At 46.1% G+C, this 19,404-nt stretch overlaps 1 protein-coding gene across 1 annotated transcript; it reads right to left on the bottom strand.

The window, feature by feature from the left end:
- Positions 1 to 75: 75 nt before the first annotated feature.
- On the bottom strand, positions 76 to 18,436 carry LOC106036090 (HHIP-like protein 1). Its single transcript, XM_048069745.2, has 9 exons — positions 18,059 to 18,436; positions 14,401 to 15,047; positions 11,974 to 12,117; positions 11,351 to 11,679; positions 9,341 to 9,467; positions 8,494 to 8,639; positions 5,857 to 5,938; positions 4,179 to 4,261; positions 76 to 1,533 (listed from the first exon to the last, which is right to left on the bottom strand). Exons 1-9 carry the CDS (start codon positions 18,332 to 18,334, stop codon positions 968 to 970), a joined length of 2,400 nt encoding a protein of 799 aa, XP_047925702.2. The 5' UTR covers positions 18,335 to 18,436; the 3' UTR covers positions 76 to 967.
- Positions 18,437 to 19,404: the final 968 nt, after the last annotated feature.

Here is a 19,404-nt window from a genome sequence, read left to right as displayed (position 1 = left end):
TGCAGAGAGACCACAAAAAATGAATACACATCTCCGGTCGCTACACAGCTGAAAAACACATTTCAGACAAATTGATTTCTTTGTTTTCATTTTTAATATTCTTTCAAAAGGGGTAAATGTTACAGGATTATTACCCCACAACATTACATCTTCCACAACTGTGAAAACTGAATGCAAAAATCATGTGGTTTCATGATGCTTGAGAAAGTGGAAAATACATACAAAGTATCTTCAGGGTTAAACTGGATATCAATCCTGTTGTGTACAGAAGACCATATTTTCTTTTCCCTCAGACTACTGTAACCTGGAGAACTGTTTTCCACGTAGTATGTTATAACTTCTTCTGATTTACCTGACTGTTGCTTAGATGTGGTTATCTTCAATAATCCATAGGCTTACACCAACATTAAGCATTACAAAAGAATCATTTTCCTTTGAACTAGTGCACGAAAAGTTAACAAAAATTCTACTTTTGTATTCTGCAAAGAAAGGCACTGATTTATGCATACTTAGAAACCACCACTGAGAGCTACAAACAGCAAAGCAAGGAAAACAATGCAAACACCTCCATAAGCAAAAGTGAAATACGGTCATTTGGGAATTTGTTTTTTTGGCTAAACATTGTGAAGCATGGCTGGGCAATGTTGCATTCTGAAAGGTGAAAGGGCAAGAGAATGCATCCCGTTTCTTATGTGTAATTGCTAAGGTTTGGATTTTTGTGCTTGAGAAAGACCCCATACAAACCCATTAGTTGCCCACAACACACTCTCGAGTCACCTCTTCATTCTACTTCTTTCCCTCCAAGGCAGATGCACGGGGATGAAGGTGAAGAAAACCCCAAGATGACTTCAAACAGCTGTGCCATCCCCCGGGCAGATCACACCCTCCTCAATGCTCTTGCTGCTTTAGAGGGTCGGGCAAGAAGGGGACGTGCTCTTTGTCTCTCGGCTGCCTTCTCCAGCTCCCATCACCAGTCTGACACCTCCTCCTGGCTGCACACCACACCGGCATCCTCCTCGTGGGAGCAGTTGTGCGTACCAACCTCTGCGTGGGCGCACTCCAGCAGCGTCTTCTCCTGCCCCGAGCACTGGACGTCATCCAGGAGGATACGAAGCGAGGTCCCTTCCCCAAATTCCGCCTTCTTGCTTGCCCTCACCACATGGGGGAAGCCCAGCTGGCGGCACACCACGGCAGCAGCCGCCGCGCTCCAGCCATCGTCACACACCGTGCCCCATTCACCGTCGATGTAGACCTCCACCCGGCCCCAGCTCCGTCCACGGCCACTGTGGTCCATCAGCCGCACGGCGCCGTTGCGGGGTTTCTTCTTCCTGCGCTGTCCCTTCCTTTCCCCCTTCCCGGGCTTGGGGACCCTGGGGCTTGGTGCTGGGGTGGGGACCAGTATCCTGCTGTTGTTCACTGGGAGTACTGGGATTCGGTCCACCCGGTCCAGGGCTGGCATGTGGGACGTTGCAGGGTCTGGCCTGGTCGTGGTCCTCAGCCGGGGACGTGGTGTTGGTGTTTTCACAATGAGTTCTGTTGGGGAATAACCCAGGAAATTATCACTCTGACATTCGGAAGGTACTGCTTAAGGATAACGATACAAATACAGTGCTGATTTTTGACTGATTTAACTCCTCTCTTGGAATTTGCTTACTTGGTCCTGTTGAGAAGCGAAAACGTTCCCTGTAAGCCAGTATTTCATCAGCTAGAAACGCCTGCTGCTTTTAGTTAGCAGAGATGACTGCACGGCTTAATGCCAACAAAAAAGACTCTTCCAAGAAGGAAACATTACCCAATTTCCAAGCAGTCTACTGGCAAAACTTCAGGATGGACATTAAAGGGTCAGAGCTGGAGTTCCACAGCCAGAAGAGGAGTTCCCCACCGGACCCTTCTCCCCTGCTGAAAGCGCTGTAGAGAGACACACTGTTCCTGCTATTCTCCTCATTACTAATGACGGGATCATTACAAGACCGAGAGCTCCGGCCTCCCCACTGTGCCAGATGCTTTATTCAAGGGGCTGAAATCGCGAACATTCAAAATCAATTCTCTCTGGTAACTGGAATGTGCAAAAAGAAGGGAGTTGCCAGGACAACACATAAAACAGGATTTGGGGTTGTTTTTTTCTTCCTTAGGAAAAAAAAAAAAAAGATCCTTGAACTCCAAAGAGCTGAAAATTCCTTACTGTCACAGTTTCCAGGCGTAACTGGACTTGCTTATTCACATATGCTCTATTTTTAGCTTACAAATAAGTTTTAGTTTGTCAGAAGGAAGCAATTCAGAATTATTTGGAACAATAATCAATTGAGCTCTGACAGTGTCCATGCATCTGCAAAGACATCACAACTTTTGGATTATTTCCTAGATTTATCCATTCTCATTCATCATTTGTTTTGTAGAAGAAACAGGGAAAAATACAGTTGTCTTTTCCATGCTTAATATCCACTGCTCTCAAAAGACAACCTTGTGCAGTGGCTCAGTTTTTGAAAGAGCCTCCCAAATACTGCTATTTGGAGAAAAATGGTATTTCTAGTGTGAAAAGTTTTGCCTTCCCTGGAAGCTGAGGTTCTGAATGCAAGAAGTAAATGGGAAAGCCTTACCTGTGCACACCTCTGGTGCTGGAACCTGATCTGGAAAAGCACTCACAAATTCCAGAGATCATATAATGGTGTGCAGGACTGCACAAAAGATAGCGGTCACCTGGGAGCGCTTTTCACCTCACTCAATCAAGTTGTTATTTCATGTTACTCTTCAGCGGGCTGTTTATTAAATACACTTGCAACAAATGCATTCTCCCAGCTAATGCAAGCCGCATGCTTTGCTTATTCTGTCACATTCACACTAAACACTAACCAAACAGCAACATATTTACAGCTCTACCTCCTTGTTTTCATGCTTCTGAATCAAATTTTTCATGCTTGGTTTTCACCTGAATGTGAATTCAGTTCTTGAAACGCTTAGTGGAATCTCTCCCACTGCTTCTACATTACAATGTGATGAAAACTACCTTTTAAACAAAATCAAAAAGATTTAGTTATACGTATAGCTTAAAAAACTGAACTTTGGACTTGCATAGAGAATAAAGCTTACGAAGAAACAGAGACAAAGCTGGCTGAACATGAAAAAAGTTAATGATGCTTGGAAACTGCATTCACAGCTTGCAAAGGAAAATGTTTCTACAGAGGTGCTGAGTGCTTGGGCATGTCAACAGTTAATAATTACCCTTAGATCTTGTTCCACCCTAAAGACTCAATCTTGAAAGGTGATGAGTGCCCTCATTCCTTTGTGAAGTCAAAGCTGTACAACTCATCAATGATTCAAATGCAGTGTAATGCGATTAATGTAATTAAAAATTAAATAAGAGCAGTCTGACATTAGAGTTCCTACAGTAACACTAACGTCATTACAAAGTCGTTAGAGAACTGGCTACGTACTTACACGTGTAAACAAAACGCATAGAGGAAAAGAAATGTGATGCTGCCTAATCTAATTTTAAGAACTTAATGGTGTATTTAATTCTTTGCATTTAACACAGCACTTGGTTTGCTGCAGCTTCATCTACATCTTTGACTACTCCACTTTTAGCAGCACAATACTTCATTCAGTATGAAGCAATCACGAAGCCCTGGAGGGTTTGGATAAGCCAAAAGTTCACCTGAATGGCTGATCACTCGAGTCTTTTGTGAGCATTTTCTCATCACATACTCTCTCTCTTACAACTAACAATGACTCAAACCTCGTCTTGCTCAATGAGCTATTTCCCAACCCTTTAGCCATAATATCCTTCATCTCCTGAAGTGTTCCTCAATTCCTGAAGGCACTGCAAAAATCATTTATCGCTGAAAAGTGCCACAGAGCACTGGGTCTCGGTACAGAAACAGTCATGGGGAAAGCGAGTTGTTGGTAAAGAAACAGTTATTATGCAGCACAGAAAAGGGTAAATGTACAAGGGCAAAAACTGCAGAGATTTCACATGGCTCGGAGAGGGGAAATACCTCCTGCCTTATGCCTTATTTGAACCAACTCCTCGGATTCAAACCAGCTGGCAAGAATTAATTTTGAGGATACTCTGAAGCCTGCAGTTCTGGGTGGTCTCCACGCACAGGGAGAGTGCAAGCTTCGAGTTTGTATTTACTGCCAGCTAACACACACCCATAATAACCAGCAACAATGACACTTACTCTCCTTTGGCACAAACTTTATGAGCTTGCTTTTTACTTTCACTGGCACAGGCTCAACTCGGCATTTTCCTGGTGGTGCTCTCCTGTGAAAAAAGGGACACATACGGCGTACAATTAATTCCTTTCCAGTGGCATCATGAGCCTTTGCTTCCCATTGTTTTTCGATGAATGTAATGCTCACTGGAAAAAAAAAATCTGTTTAAATGATCCAAGAAGTCTCTTACAGTAGAAAACATAATTAAACAATCACATATCTCCATTGATCAAAGTCCAAATATTCACAAGTCAATGGAGTCCTCTGGCTGTGTTTTCACTTGCCATTGCTGAATCCATTAAGGAAATAAAACATTGGCAGGTCCCAGCAATCCAGAAAGAGATTAATCAGACTGAAACTAGAAATCACAAAACTAGACAGCGTATGTTGAACATCTGATACAAAGGTCATACTAACGCAAGTTTTCCGGCTGTCTTCAGAGAAGCGAAATAACAGACTATTATTCATACACAAAGCCAAAACAAAATACTTTCCCTTTTATCACAGTCAATACAAACGTGGAAAGCAGCCAGGTGGAGAATAAAGAGGTCTGTGATTTGTCACTGCTGATGACTTGCCATTTTAGTAGTACCAAAAATGCATTAGTTTCAAACAAGAACTCGAAGCGTCTCCTACAGAGGCTTTCTCTTAGAACCACACATTATTTTGACACAGCTCTGTTTGCCATGGAATTACAGCTCACTTCTGAGAAGTTACATCCAGTTCGTAATCACTTTTTCCTACGAAGGTTGCTTGTTAATCTGCAGCTTCTTCAGAGGTTTTCAAACTGGTTCAAAAATGCATGATGCATGTGTTTGGAGGATATAACTCCTTTGTAATTAGGATTGTTTCCATTTGCATTTCTATGGAAGGCAAAAAGTTCTTCTTGGTAGTGCCACAGGGATATTATATTCCTACTTGTATGAATTTCCCTGTGAATTCTTTCTTATTCATATTGCTACAGCCTACAGCCTAAAGAAACTTCTTAAAATTGAACTTGTGACTGTCTTTTGACTTCTGCTTTTTTATTTTTGCAAAGGTTGTGTAATACAAGCCTCTTAATACACACTTTACAGGAACTATTCCACTGTGTTAGCTAATGGAAAATGCTCCTGACAGAGGACGAGTCAGAGGAAAACAGGCAGCAGCACTGGGGTCTGTTTCAGTTTGGGGTCCCTTTCCAACATAAAAATAGAACAGTGGTTTGGTTCAAGAAAATGCTCAGATAGCTAAAGCTGTAAATTTAATTCATTCGAAAAAATAAAAGCAAAGTCTTACAAAGTCCCATCCTACATGTCTAGCTAAAAATATTCTGGGGTTTAGCCAACAATAGCAATGTTTGAAAAACACCAACTTGGAAAAAACAGCTATAAGTCTTCCCATAAAACGCTGCTCTTCCCTGCCTTGCCCAGTCTCAGATACAAGCCCATGGGACCCAAAAGGTGTGACAACGGCCCGATTTCCTTGTCCAAGCCATTTTCCCTCCTAAAACACACAACTAAGACTGTACTTTTTTGACATTCCTTTTTGTTGTCCTTCTGCTTTGTCTGAGCAAGCACAGCAGGGTCAGCTCCGGCTGCCTGGGCACGGGGCACCTGGATGCACAGCACCAAGGTCAGGCTTCGCAGCAAGAACATCCCTTACCTGGAGGTGTCCACCACTTTGTACACCACTCCATGGGGAGCCGTGGCACTCGGTACGCCAGTAGACATGAAGTAAAGTTCCCCTGGGAAAAAGAACACACACAGCCATGAAAACTCTCGTTGGAGCTTCTGTCCTGCACAGCACAAAGGCACTCGGCATCACAGGTCATAGAGAGTCAAGAAATGATGGGACTGACAGACAGAGGTCTGGCTACCGGAGCAAAGAGTGCAGCTTTGCATTTGGGATTGCAATGAGTGTTCATCTGCATTCCAGCGGCAAAAAATACACTCGGTGAGATGAAACTTTTACATACTGCCTTGAAACATAGCTAAAAGGGGGCCAAAGAAAGCTGGGGAAGGGCTCTTTATCGGGGATTGTAGTGATGGTACAAGGGATAATGGCTTTTAACTTAAAAGGAAATAGGTTTAGATATTGGGAAGAAAATCTTTACTGTGAGGGTGGTGAGGCACTGGCACAGGCTGCCCAGAGAAGCTGTGGATGCCCCATCCCTGGAGGTGCTCAAGGCCAGGCTGGACGGGGCTTTGGGCAACCTGGGCTGGTGGGAGGTGTCCCTGCCCATGGCAGGGGGGTGAAACTGGGTGATCTTTAAGGTCCCTTCCAACCCAAACCATTCTGTGATTCGATGAAACATTATTTTGACAAATTTGCACTGCATGTTCAGTGGAAAACTGTTTAGTGTGTCCTTTAACTTCACTAGTGTAAAACAGTCAAACCCTGAATTCCTTCTGTTGAAACAAAATGAAAGGAAATTAAGATTGTTCACACTCCTTTCTGCCTTTTGCAATGAAGCACTCCTTTGGGGTGAATTACAGGAGAACAAGATTTTGTTTTTGCTTTCTCACAAAATTAAATGTATCTCACAAGAAAGGCATTTGGATTTGTGACAGCTCTGTCAAGCTGCATGGGTAGGGCTCGACCTTCAGCCAAACAATTTCCATCACCATTTACTTGACGTATTTTCTCTTAACTGCATTTCCATCCCTCTCCTCCCACTGTGCAGCAGGGGCCAGGACAAACAGTCCACTCCAACACTCTCCTTCCACATCCCCAGTTTCTCTTCTGGAAATTACCAGGCAGAAATACGGATGTGGGGTCCCTGAAGCACACAGGCTGTCACATGTGCACGCCGCAGACACAGCATGGTACCTGGGGTGTTCCTGGCGTGCTCAGCTGCCAGGGGATGGGGCTGTTGCCTTTCCAGTGGGTGTGCAAGGAGCCAAAAATACAGGTGTCCCCACCACATCAATACATCCACTGCTCCGGCTGGATTAACATTCATCAGTACAACAGCCTCAAAAATAAACATTTCTGTGAAGAAAAGCTTCCTAAAATAAACTGTGTGGTAAACCTGTAAAACCAGGCTGCCTGCACACCAAAGACGTGTTCACATCAGGGAAAAAAAACTCACTCAGCTGTTATTGACAAATTCCTTTTCATTACAACAAAACAAGCACAAGGCAAAACTACCTCTGAGAACAGACTCCAGCCAAATTTCCACCGGCTCTAAAATACCCATTTAAGCCATGTCTTTCTGATTTTAGGGTGAGATATTCTTCTCATCACAGCACTGCAAAACAGCTGTACCTTCCATGAATACTGGCAATTAAAGAAAATGGATTTTAACTCCAAAAAGACAGAATTCCAAATTCAAACTTTTCAGCTAATACTGAATTTGGACGGTTTTAATTTCCATTGTAAAACAGGAAAGCACAATGCATATGATTCCCCAACAGCCACTTGGGGAATGGATCTGCACAACTGTACAGGAAAAACAGACATTTAAGAACTGGGCTACAGCACCAGCTCTGCATTTCCCAGTCACACCTGAAGCTACTTAGCAACAGAGCTTTCACTGCAGGGCTCATTCTCTCCCTGTCAGTCTGTCTGTCCACAGCCAGGAGCTGCACACTCTGCCTGCCTATCTCCAGTGCTCAGTAATTAACCACAATGCTGTACAAAGAAAGGTAACGACTACTGGGTTTCATCCCAGGACTGGCTTCTAAATGGCAGTTGAGAATTAAAACTTCCATTTAAAAATTACACTTTTCACAAATACACTGACTTTAGCACTAAGTATCTTACATGCCACTGTATTGTATTTGAAATACAAAGTAAATATGTAAAAAATGTAAAGGTTGGACGTGGTGCTTAGTGACATGGCTTAGTGGGTGATATTGGTGGTAGGGGGATGGTTGGACCAGGTGATCTTGGAGGTCTTTTCCAACCTTAATGATTCCATAATTCTATGATTTTTCACTTCACAGCAGCTCCCTCCTGGAATGCAAAATGTCTTACAAATGCAGCTACATAAAGCTCCACCGAGACTACATCTGCCAGTCCTACGCAGAGCAAAATCCCAACTGACACTAAGAAAATATGCTCCTAAACAGCCCTTCGCAGATGCCTCATTCGAGATGTAACACAGAGCTTTCACTCTGTTTCACTTTGAGAGGCACAAATATTCCAGGTCAGAATGAGCAAATTCCTAATTATTGCCCATTATATCTGCTTTCCTGCACCCATCAGTGGATGGCCTCCCTGGCCTCTTCTCAGGTGTTTCACTCCAAAGAGAAACTGTAAGCATGTCATTCAGAGTGACATAAGTTAAATGATTACCTGCTTCATCTTCAGCAAAAGAGATGATGTACTGATAATAGTTATTGATGAGCCCAGGGAACATGCAGGTTTGTCCCGTCCCCATGCAGATTTCACTGTACTGCCACTCTCTGGTGGTACGATCCTCCTTCAAAGACATCAGGCGTCTGCAAAGGAAAAAAAGAAGAAAAATGATTAAAAAACTTGCACCAAAAAACCAAGAGGATGATTTATGAACGTTAATTAGGAAAACTGAAAGGATGTTTAATGCTTTCTACCCACATTAGCTACAGTATGAGCTGCAGCTCCTCTGAGAAATGAAAAACAAAACAGATACATTAAACACACCCACAACACCTTCTCTTTCAGGGGCAACACAAGCCCTTGAAATAGGGGAGAATTTAAGGGATTTTAATGGATTTTTTTTTTAATATCTTTGGTGTCTGCAAATGTTGCATCAGAGATTTCGGGGGGGGCTGTTGTTGTTTAGTTTATGTGGGTTTTTTTTTTCTTGTTTGTCTGTTTTCAGGATGCATTTGTATGCTTTTTTACACTATTTTCTATATTCTAAATGAACACCGTATCGTTGCCCCCTTATTTGTACTGACACAGTGTGAACCAGTGACATCAACAGCTGCTGGCACACGGAGATCACACTCCTGTAGAGCAACATGGAGCAAAGGCTATATAAAACGTGCCGCGTGAGCCCCCTGCCATAAGCTGCCAGGCTCTGCACGCTGCCTGCAAGCAGCACGTAGCAGCAGGCCAGCAGTGGTCACACAGCACCAGCACTCACAAGCAGGTGTAGCACCACTGGAGGACTTCAGCTGGGGGTACAGCTTAGTAAGTGTCTGAAATATTTACTTACCCACTCATAAAATCACCAAATATGTACAGGCCATTCAAGTTTGGAGACTCGCAGCCCCGATAGACATAGCCTCCCGTAACAGATTTCCCCATTTTGTGTGGATACGCATAGATTGGAAGCACGTCATCTGTCAAAGAGAAAACATATGTGGCTTGCCTTGTGTTGCATATGATGCAGGCTGGTTGTTTCTGTAGATGGTTCTGACTAGCACAATACCATTGGGTTCACCTGAGCACCTTTAATCAAACAAACTGCTGCTGGAGACAAATTTAGTTTGATTTTATCTTTTCTTAAACAAATTCGATAGCCCCATCTAGCTGGCTGTGCCAACAAAGGACAAACCAGCCCAGGGAGACCAGTTGGCATCCCATCTGCAACAGGGGATGAATTCCTGATAAGCCTGAGTGCTCTCCATCAAAACCTGACCATTCATCTGAGCCCTTCTCCCCCCCTAACCAGGCTCTGTTAGTGCTGCTTCTGGCCAGTCTCTAATCAGCCTGCCTGAGTCTGCAGGCTGCTTTCAGACACACCGCATCTATGCGGGAGATGCTTGCCCAATGCAGCTGGGTTTCGGTGGTGAAAGGCAAGAAAAAAGAGACAGGTGACTCCAGACTGCAGGCACTGATGAAAAGATATGTCAGATGTCAGTGCGAATAGCTTCTGTTTCTCTCAAATGGGGGAGCTCAACCTGAAAGGGCCATCAAATATTTATGGTATGGCACAGGCAAAACGTAGCACTGGAACATTCATTGCAAAATAAAGTTAAAACACAAGACAGAAGCAAAACAGAGGAAGATGACTTGATTTTGAGGGTGCTTCCTCCTTCCCCCTTTCCCCTTTTGAAACCCCTGGTAACAGGTATCTCCTCGTAGGACCTAACCCTCCTTCTCCTTCTACCTCCCAGCCTTCCTCCCTGCCCCTGTGTTGGAAGCCTCAAGTCACAAACCTGGCAGCTGCACACCAGAGGCATTTTGTCTAAAGCAGGTGTTTCCTACGCTTACGCTGCACTTATCACTGTACAGGGGTTGTGGCATTTCACTGTTTTAACAGAAGGGTCTCTAAAGGCATCAGAAATTGTTCTGAATCCCCGGAGACCTCGGTAAAGCACTCACCATGAACGCTAGCGGAGGTGCTGTCACACAGAGAGCGCTAAATGGGCTCTCTGACAAGTACTTCAGCAAAGGGAGCGCAAAAAACCTGCTCTGTGCTCTCAAAAGTTTTATCAAAAAACACTTAAGTGCTCTCACTCTACTTGCAGCTACGTTAATAAATGGAAGGAAGTGCAACAACATCACAGAGCACATAAAAGAGACAAAATCAGAATCTCAGACAGCGCAAACCAGCGCCAGCCCTGCGGCCTCCCTGGATCTACGTGGAGATGCTCCAGCACACGACGCGGTCCAGGCCAGACTTTGTCACACGATACACTGACCTCACACACGCACCAGAATTTAGCCAGCCAGCAAACACCTCGAACCCAAATTTGAACAGTAAAAAAGAAATTAAAGTTTTCCTTTTTGGCATAGCTAAAAGGAATCCAAACACAATGTAAGTCCAGTTACCTGCAAAGCAGGCATAGTGGTTGGCCAGCTTTCAGAATGCACTTCGTTCTTTTTTTTCAATACGGTCACTACTTATGAGCTATGGAGAAAAACACAATTTCTCCAAATTTTCTTTGCTTCTGCAGGAAAGCTTCTTGTATGTGGAAAAGATGAAATTGTCCCCCGATATCACAGAATCACTAGGATATCTGACTAACTGTATGTATTGCCCAGAAATACAACAGCTAGCACATTTCATTTTTCTCCTAAGTAAAAAAATGGCAACATTTGGACTTTCAGTATTTATCCGCAAGTCAGTTCTGTTCTAGACTGAGCCCATAAAGACTTAGATCTCAAAAATGGATGTTTTCAACAAAGCAGTCAGGCTTTGAAGGCAGGAATTAAAAATGAAGGTGCAGAAAACTGCACAGTATGAGATGCAGCTAATTTAGAGATAACTTATATTTACCCATTGAAGAATTGGCGCAAAGTTTTTTGTCATAACAGCTGAATCCTTCCCTTGCCCTCCAGCCGTAGTTTTTCCCTTTCTCCACGATGTCGATTTCTTCATATTTGTTCTGTCCTACATCCCCGCAGAAGAGACGCCCCTTCCCTTCCTTCGTCTGAGGTTCACCCCTGTCAAAGGAGCAGCGCCACATATTTCTCACTCCGTAGGCGTAGACTTCAGGGCGAGCCTGGGGATCATCAATAAAAGGGTTGTCTGGAGGGATTCTGTACAGAGGCCCCCGGTCGTTATTGTTCACATCGATCCGCAGCACTTTGCCCAGCAGTGTTGATCTGTATTGGGAGAAGAAAGAAAATAAAGAAAGAAAGAAGGGAAATAAAACTAGACCTCAGTTTAACGGGCATTTTCATTCAGAGATGGTTTTTAAAAGCCTTGGGTTTTGTTGTTCCTGTTTTGGAAAACACAAGTCTCTCCACGGGAGGTATGCATGAATATCAGCGTGGTTTTAGGGAAAAAGTAAGCCCGGGACAGAAGACACCCCCAGTTTTACCTCCCCCAGTTCCTCTTCTCAACCTGAGGGCAACAGGAGAGACACGTGGAGCACAAAAACTTTTAGGGGCTCATACTTGTTCTGGGCGTTTCCAAAGGTCCCAAACGGATCCCCAGCCATGCCTCCATCTCCAGTAAATATATAGAGATAGCCATCATCGCCAAAGAGCAGCTCTCCTCCGTTGTGATTGGAAGCGGGTTCCTCGATTTCCAGGATTATCCTAACCACAAACAGGAAGGAAGCATTACCTATCGCACGAGTCCTAAGCAAAGGGCACCGTAACATCTGCCCAGTTTGTCCTTGACACATGCAACCAGCTGCGGACCAGCTTTGATGTGTCCTCCTCCATATCCATGTTGCTGAATCTTACTTGGGCACAACTGATTTTCCAGCCTTATATGATTCCGACATATCTTCTGGATTACAGAAACACCACATTGTGTAATAAGGAAAACCTGGGAAATTACATGGCAGGGCATACTTGTAATGATACTTTTCCTCTGATTTTTCCTTCCTCCTTATTAGGCTTTTTTTCTTTGTTTTTCCTTTAGAAAGGGCATCTCAGCTCAAATCAGACTGCAATCTGCAAGGGAAAGGACTCCGGTCCATCTGTGCATCTGTACAGCATTTGGCACGGTCCTGATGGGCGCTTTCAAGGCGACCTAAGACTTTGCAAACATTATTCAATAGTTAAATTGTTAAAAAGGGAAGAATCCTTAAAGGACAATTACATACACGGGACTCCATGAACTTCCAGAACTGTTAAAAGCACTACCACCAGCAGCTCAGCGTCTTGACAAAGCAAAGGTTATTCAAAGCAGTGCCAACAACCTTTACCTTCATTTTAAAACCTAATCACCTCTTGATTTTATGGGTTTTGGTTGGATTGTTTTGTTGGTATTTTGTTTTGTTCTTTTTTTTATACGCCTAGCCTCTCTTTCTTCCCAAGAAAAGAGTGAAATACACAAAAGTATAAGCTTATAGAAAGGTAAAGGCAGGAATACATGCAGTGGAGATTCCCAGGTGTAACAGCTGAAGCTTATTTTATTCCAGCTTCTAGAAAAGACCAGTTTTCATGCTGGTCTTTTATTTTTCATATCTGCAAAAACATATGAAAATAATCACTTGTAACACCTCGTCTTTAGTGAACTTTTCCCCTTTTGAAAGCACAGCTAGTTACAGCCACGACCAGACTGTAAACTGTGGGAAGGAAACCAGCCGTGTAATTATCCTGTCACCTGCTGCAAACTTTGCCACTCCTGACCGAGCACACGGGCTGCAGCCGGCAGAAGGAGCGAGGGAGGATCCCGTGTGATCAGAAATGTGGATTTCCCTCAACCTCCCAAAGAAGATGGAAAAAAACCAAAACGCATAGAGCAAGAACCTGCAGGCAAGCAGGCACAATGCACACAAAGCCTCAGCCCGCAGCTCCCTGGTGGACAGCATCTCGGGATGAAGTCAGTGGGAGCCGTGCCTGCACAAACACAGCAGCACCACAGATTTCTAAACAAGACAGCTCGTGGGTTTTGACATCTGCAGGTTTAAGCTGCTGAGTGGCCATGTCTACAGGCCCTTCCTGAGGACCACGTCTACATTCTCGTTCCCTGTCGTCTACAGTGCTGCTTCCACTGAACTGCTACAACTGCTTCATAAACCAGCATCCCCCTTCCGTCATCAGCCTATGAGCATTTCTGAGCTAGAATCATCCACTGCTGAGCGATAAGAAAGCCCTAATATAGCCTGTGCAACAAAGTAAAATTCTTAAAACGAACGCTGTTCAAGGGCCTCTTCACACAGTGGTTCAGTCCTGTGGTTCTGCAGCAGGTTATAAGTCCACAGGCTGCCTCCACAAACAAACCTCTAATTATCTCTGCATATTAATGTGGATCAACTGCAGGGTCAGACTCAAGCAAATAAATTTTCCAATCAAAATGCTCTCAGTAACAGCATGGTGATTTGCATTTTATTTAATTTGCTATTACATTTGTAATGTCACAGGGTCGAGCTCTCATTCAGATAAAGAAACATGGGGACAAATTCATTGCTGGTACAGTATCGCCGAGTTTGTTTCCACCAATTTGGGAAACCTTTAGCTTTGGCATGAATTTTACTCATGCTTTGCAGAAATCTATTGTAAAGGGTAGTCAGGGTCCTCCTTACTATATATATATTTATGTATTTATGTTTACTTACTATTTATATATTTATATATAAATGTGAAATAAACCAAAATTTACTAACTGTAAATAACATTCAATCAAAATTAATTTTTCTGACACGCTGAACTGAGACACATGAATGTTTTATTCCTGAGTGCTTGCAGTTCATCCACGGAGGAAGTGTTTTTCCTGTCTCAGTGTGCCAGGCATGGACTTGGGCTAACTTGCTAACAAACTGGAACACAAGAACAGTAACGAGCTAAGGAAGTCTTATTTATTACTAGTCCTTAAAAATGCACATGCTGTCTTCTGAGATCTTAAATACATAAACGTGTGTACAATACCTTTCAGAACCATGGTCCAAAGTATTCATGTCACCGGGAGAAATTCTGAACTCACTGATTCGGATTCTCTCTTCATAACGAACTTCAACTGAATAGTAGACATACACTTTACCAGTAAATTTGAATTTAGGATGGAAGACAATACCTAGAAAACCTCTCTCGTCTCCTTCCCAAGGCGAGGTAAGCACGGCTTCGCTGATGTTCAGAAAGGGCTTTTCGAGCCTGGACCGATCGGGGAGGTAGGTCCACACCAGGCCGACCTGCTCAGCGATGAAGAACCTGTGGGTGCCGTCGTTGGCGTGCACCATCGCAACGGGGTTGCGCAGCCCGTTGGCCACCTCCGCGAGGCAGAGCTGGAGACAGCCCTCTGCATCGGCCGTCACCAGCCCCAGGTTCTGGTTGAGGTTCTCGTTCGCCAGCAGGTGTGGGAAACAGTAGTCCGTGTCCTCCAAGGACAGGTAGCGGCAGAGCTTTGCCATGTTGTTCTCCAGCGCGATTAACTCCGGGTCTGCCGAGAGGTAGCGAAAAATGGAGCGGCATTTTTGCCACACTTGCTGGCAATAGTCTTGGCAAAGTCCCGGTATCGTCCGCACGGGGGTGGAGGGATCCTCGGCGTCATACAAGTGAGCTGCGTACGGAGAGCATTCCTAGAGGGGGAGAGAAAGAGCCTCAAGCCATCTGTGGATCAGATTTGAAACAGCTGAGCAGCAGCACTAACGGGAGAAACTTCACCTTAATTACAAGATATGTTGTGGTTTATTCGGAAAATACATTAATAGAGGAAAGGATCTTAGAAAGTGGGTTTATCTCAGCATTCACGGAAATGTTCTTCGATATTCCTGGTGAAAGCTGGCTCCCATGTGCGGATATTCGTTTATTCCCACCATAACACTAACTCACGAAAACCAGTGATGACACATCTCTTGCTACATCACCCTAGCAGCCTGTACTGGGGACAAAGAGACTTTTTTCTCGTGGATCCATACAGCCCCAATCCACAGCCCCTGGGAATGGCTGCAGCACAACCCTAATTTCAAGAGCCTTGGAGCTCCACCTGAGGGCTGACTCAAGTCCATATAGTTCGTGGCATTCTCCACTACAAAAACTCCTCCAGACGGACACATTTTCTTTCTTTGCCCCTGCAACCCGGTACTACCGTCTGTAAATTACAGACTGACCAAAGTGACTCGGTTCTGCTTTGCAAGGGCTTTTCCTTGCAATAAACATAAAATGTTTTCCAGTTTCAATGCATCTTCTCGACAGGCATCTCAGAAGTGCTCTCCAAATAATGTAACATGACTCAGTAGAGGCTCGGTTATTTTCGTAGGGTAGATAAATAACTGAGGCAAGAAATGCGGTGAGAGAAACTATCCTGCCTGAATAAAGTCCGCACTTTTTAAGTCCTAGATGGCATTTCTAAGCAAGACCAGCTTAGTTAAAACAAAAACAAAAGCTACAGGAGCTGCTTAATGCAGATTACAGCACTACTCAATAGCTGAAAAGATGTAATATCCAAGATACTGAAGTATTTAAATTAGCTGATCAGTGCACACAATATTTAATTTTTATTTTATTTTCCATTACATTCCACAATAAACTGAGAGGCCATATAACAGATCATTAGTGTACAGTAAGCTTTCCCCCTGTAATGTCAAGCCATTCATTGCAAAATGAAGGTTATTATGCCTTCAAATGAGCAGCAATTAATGTGGTAAAAAGGAGATTACGTGTGACACAAAACACTGAAATTACATACGCAGATGGGGTAATGGCACTCAGCTCCATTACATGAACCCAGAGGTGTGCCAGGGACAGAAAAGAGCTGCAGCATTTGCCAAGGCAGTTGCCACAACTGAAAATTTGGCCTTAGAAAATCAATTTAAACAAGAGAACCGGGAGCGAGGGCTGGTTGCTTCCCTTTCTGCCTATGGAGGTTTCCCACTCCAAGGGAGAAGGCACCCTGCTTGAGCACCAGGACGGGTCTGGTTCTCTGAAAACCTATTTCAAGGCGAGCAGCGAGCTCATGCCAGGCTTCAACAGCAGAATTCAGGATTGCACAGAGGTATGACTTCCCTGTCCCTTTGCCACTGCAGGTTGTTCGAGTACAAGAAGAAACACTTGTCAAAATAATTTGATTACATTTGAGAGAAATCACGAATTGTGTATAGAAAGGGACAGAAGTGTGCTGAATAATTCACAGAAAACCACTTATTAATTCAGGTATAGGCTATAAATTTTATATATAGTGAATAAATGAAAGCAGAGCGTTCTGGAGCAATCGCAGTGCCTGAACTCCCATTTTGTGCTTGTGTGGGCAGAGGTGGAACCATTTGTAGCCACGTCTTGGGCTGGTGATGCACTGAGCTCATCAGAACATTTCAGTGAATCATTTTTTCCACATTGAAATACCTCACTGCTTCTGAACGAGTTTTCAACAGTCAGGTTTCTGACGTACGCAGGAGACTTGCTTATCGTTTCCAGAGGCAGAAAGATTGCTTAGCAGGCACTGCTAACTTGTCTTCTCCTTGCAAGTGGACTTTTGGACACGGTTTCAGGAACACAATCAAAGTTTCTTGCTTTCAGTACAATGTGAGATGAACTGAAAGTCAAACCTCTAGAAGCTCTTGTGGGAAAGGGTTGTCTTTTTTTCTTCACACTTGCAAAAACACAAGAGCTCCCTGCAAAATGCTAAGAGCAGGATTTCTGTGAAGCCACTTTGATCCCATCTGAGCACAGCAGACTAGACTCCCCTGTCTGAATTAATTTAAGATTTACACGTGCACGGCACAGAGCTGCCACTATTCTGTCTCAGGGGCATTTTCATACATAGGAGGCCACTGCTGACGATAGGGTCGAACTCTTTGATCCACACAGACCGTAATCACCCCGTTACTGTACCTGGCCACAGAACATAGCCCTGTGGAAATGTTCCCTGCGCGGGACGGCTGCCACAGAGGTTTCGAGGCTGCATCCTCGGGCATCACTCTGCACCCCTCGTCAGGACTGCTAACACCTGGCACGTGCTGCCAGCATCTCAGGATGCTGTAACCCAGCACAAAGAAACACCCGACGCCGTGAGCTGGGCGTAGCGAGGGGCATGCTTTGTGCAGGCAGCTCCCCTCCTGCGTGTCTTCAGCAGCTCCGAAGATCTGGCCCTGGCAGGCCGCGGAGGCTCTGCAGGACGTACTGCCCACACACCCAGCTCTCAGCTGCTCACGGGTCAGAGCAGAGCAACGTCCCCAGTCCTCTGTCGGACACCCGCCGAGGGCCCCGAACTCCACCGAGAAGCCTGCTGATGCACAGGTGCTCCTGGGGAGCAGCCCAGGAGGACGCGCTGACCCTGAGGCACCCAGATACGGGCCAAGGCAGCCCTGCCTGGCTGCGGGCGCTGCTGCACCTGTGCCCACGCACCGCTGCCCGCGCCGGGCACCGAGGCTCAGGCGGCCGGCTGCTCTGCCCACCTGAAGTCCCTGTGTGGCAGAAGCCCCCCGTGAAGCCCACGCGCCCCGTGTGGCTGAAGCCCCCCGCCCAGCCCCTTGCGCGGTAGAAACCCCCGGGGCAGCTGAAGCCTCCTTCACGGCCGAAGCCCCCAGCGCAGCTGACGCTCCCCGTGCGGCCGAAGCCCCCCCCCCGGTCGTGCCGAGCAGCTCCCCCTCACCTGGCAGAGCAGATCCTGCAGGTGCCCGGCGCAGGCGGCGTACGTGTGCCCGTCGAGGCGCGCGCTGAGGCGGTAGAAGCGCTGCAGCAGCGCCCGGTCTCGCCGCGGCTCGCAGCAGCCGAAGGCTCCGTAGCGGCGGCAGAAGGCGAGGCCCCGCGGCGGGCGGAACGGCGGCTTGAAGTCCAGGCACTGCGGGTGCGGCCGGGCCGGGCCCGGGCCCAGCGCCGCCGCCAGCAGCAGCGCCAGCGCCGCCCGCGCCCCGCGCACCTCCCGCATCCCCGGGGCCGCCGCCGGGGCCCCGAAGCGGCGGGGCAGCGCTCGGGAGCCTTGGGCCGGCCCCCGCCGGCAGCCAGCGGCCGGCACGGCACGGCACGGCCCGCCCCGAGGGGCAGCCCCCGCCCGGGGCTTCCCCCGGCCCGGGCGGCCGCCGAGGGAGGCGGCATGGCGGGGAGGGGGGTGCGGGCCGAGGGGTGGCGTGAAGCAGCCGGGGGTTGGGGCGGGTTTGCTGCCAGCGGCCCGAAGGCGGCTCGTTGAGTTTAGGCGGCCGGCGGGTGCGTTCAGAAACCTGAAATCCTCGCCGCGGGGCCCGCGCTCCTGCGGCCTTCGGTGGTACAAGGCCGGGCTGGGCTTAGCTCCAGCTCGGGCTGCTCTGGTGGAGCCCCTCGGAGCGTGGCCCAGGAGACGGATGGCCCCCTGTGAAGATGCCCCTCGGCTCGGGACTGCGTGCCCGGCGGGCTGGCCGCACCATCCCGACCCAGCCAACAGAAAACTGCCAACTGCCAGCTCCCTCACCTCGCTGCTTCGCGGCGTGCCCCTTCGGCATGCTCACTCCAAATGCTCCTTCTTGTTTATTTTTTGCATCTCGTGTCATAGTTCACATTATCAACCATTACAACCAAGTCACCAGTAGATGTTCGTGTTGGTTTTTTTTCACTGTTAAATGCAGCTAGCCACAGTGGACGGTGCATTTCAATATTAACATGCAGACTGTCCATAAAAGACAAAGAATGCAGAGTTCATGCCGACATGCTATTTTTGACTCCCGCTTTGAGACTAAGGAACTGCTGTACAGTGCATATGGACTGTAAAATCACTGCATGGCTTGGAACATCCTGTCAGGAGACCATATGTGTTACAGCATTTAATAAGAGTTTGTTTTTCTCTCCATATGCTTATGTAACTGCTACTAAGGTCACTAAAAACTTTGCATATGTGCAGGCAACAAGAATACCTGATGATCTTACTTCAGAGTTCTCTACCTGTTTATTTTTGTCATTAAAACCAAACCAAACCAAACCAAACCAAAAACAAACAAACAAAAAAAAACCAACACTTTTTTTCATGGA

The sequence above is a fragment of the Anser cygnoides genome, chromosome 5 (genome assembly GCF_040182565.1).
Source record: "Anser cygnoides isolate HZ-2024a breed goose chromosome 5, Taihu_goose_T2T_genome, whole genome shotgun sequence".
NCBI lineage: Eukaryota > Metazoa > Chordata > Aves > Anseriformes > Anatidae > Anser > Anser cygnoides.
Note: the sequence above shows the minus strand (reverse complement) of the source record. Positions and strands in the feature narration are given on the sequence as shown.

Bases quoted from the DNA above. Each gene is read 5' to 3' on its own strand.
- LOC106036090 (XM_048069745.2), bottom strand. From the start codon at position 18,334: ATGCGGGAGGTGCGCGGGGCGCGGGCGGCGCTGGCGCTGCTGCTGGCG. The intron at 9,468-11,350 runs GTAAATATAAGT...TCTCTTTGACAG, and splicing joins TTGCGCCAATTCTTCAATGG to ATGACGTGCTTCCAATCTAT. The intron at 8,640-9,340 runs GTAAGTAAATAT...TTTCCTTTGCAG, and splicing joins TTTGGTGATTTTATGAGTGG to ACGCCTGATGTCTTTGAAGG.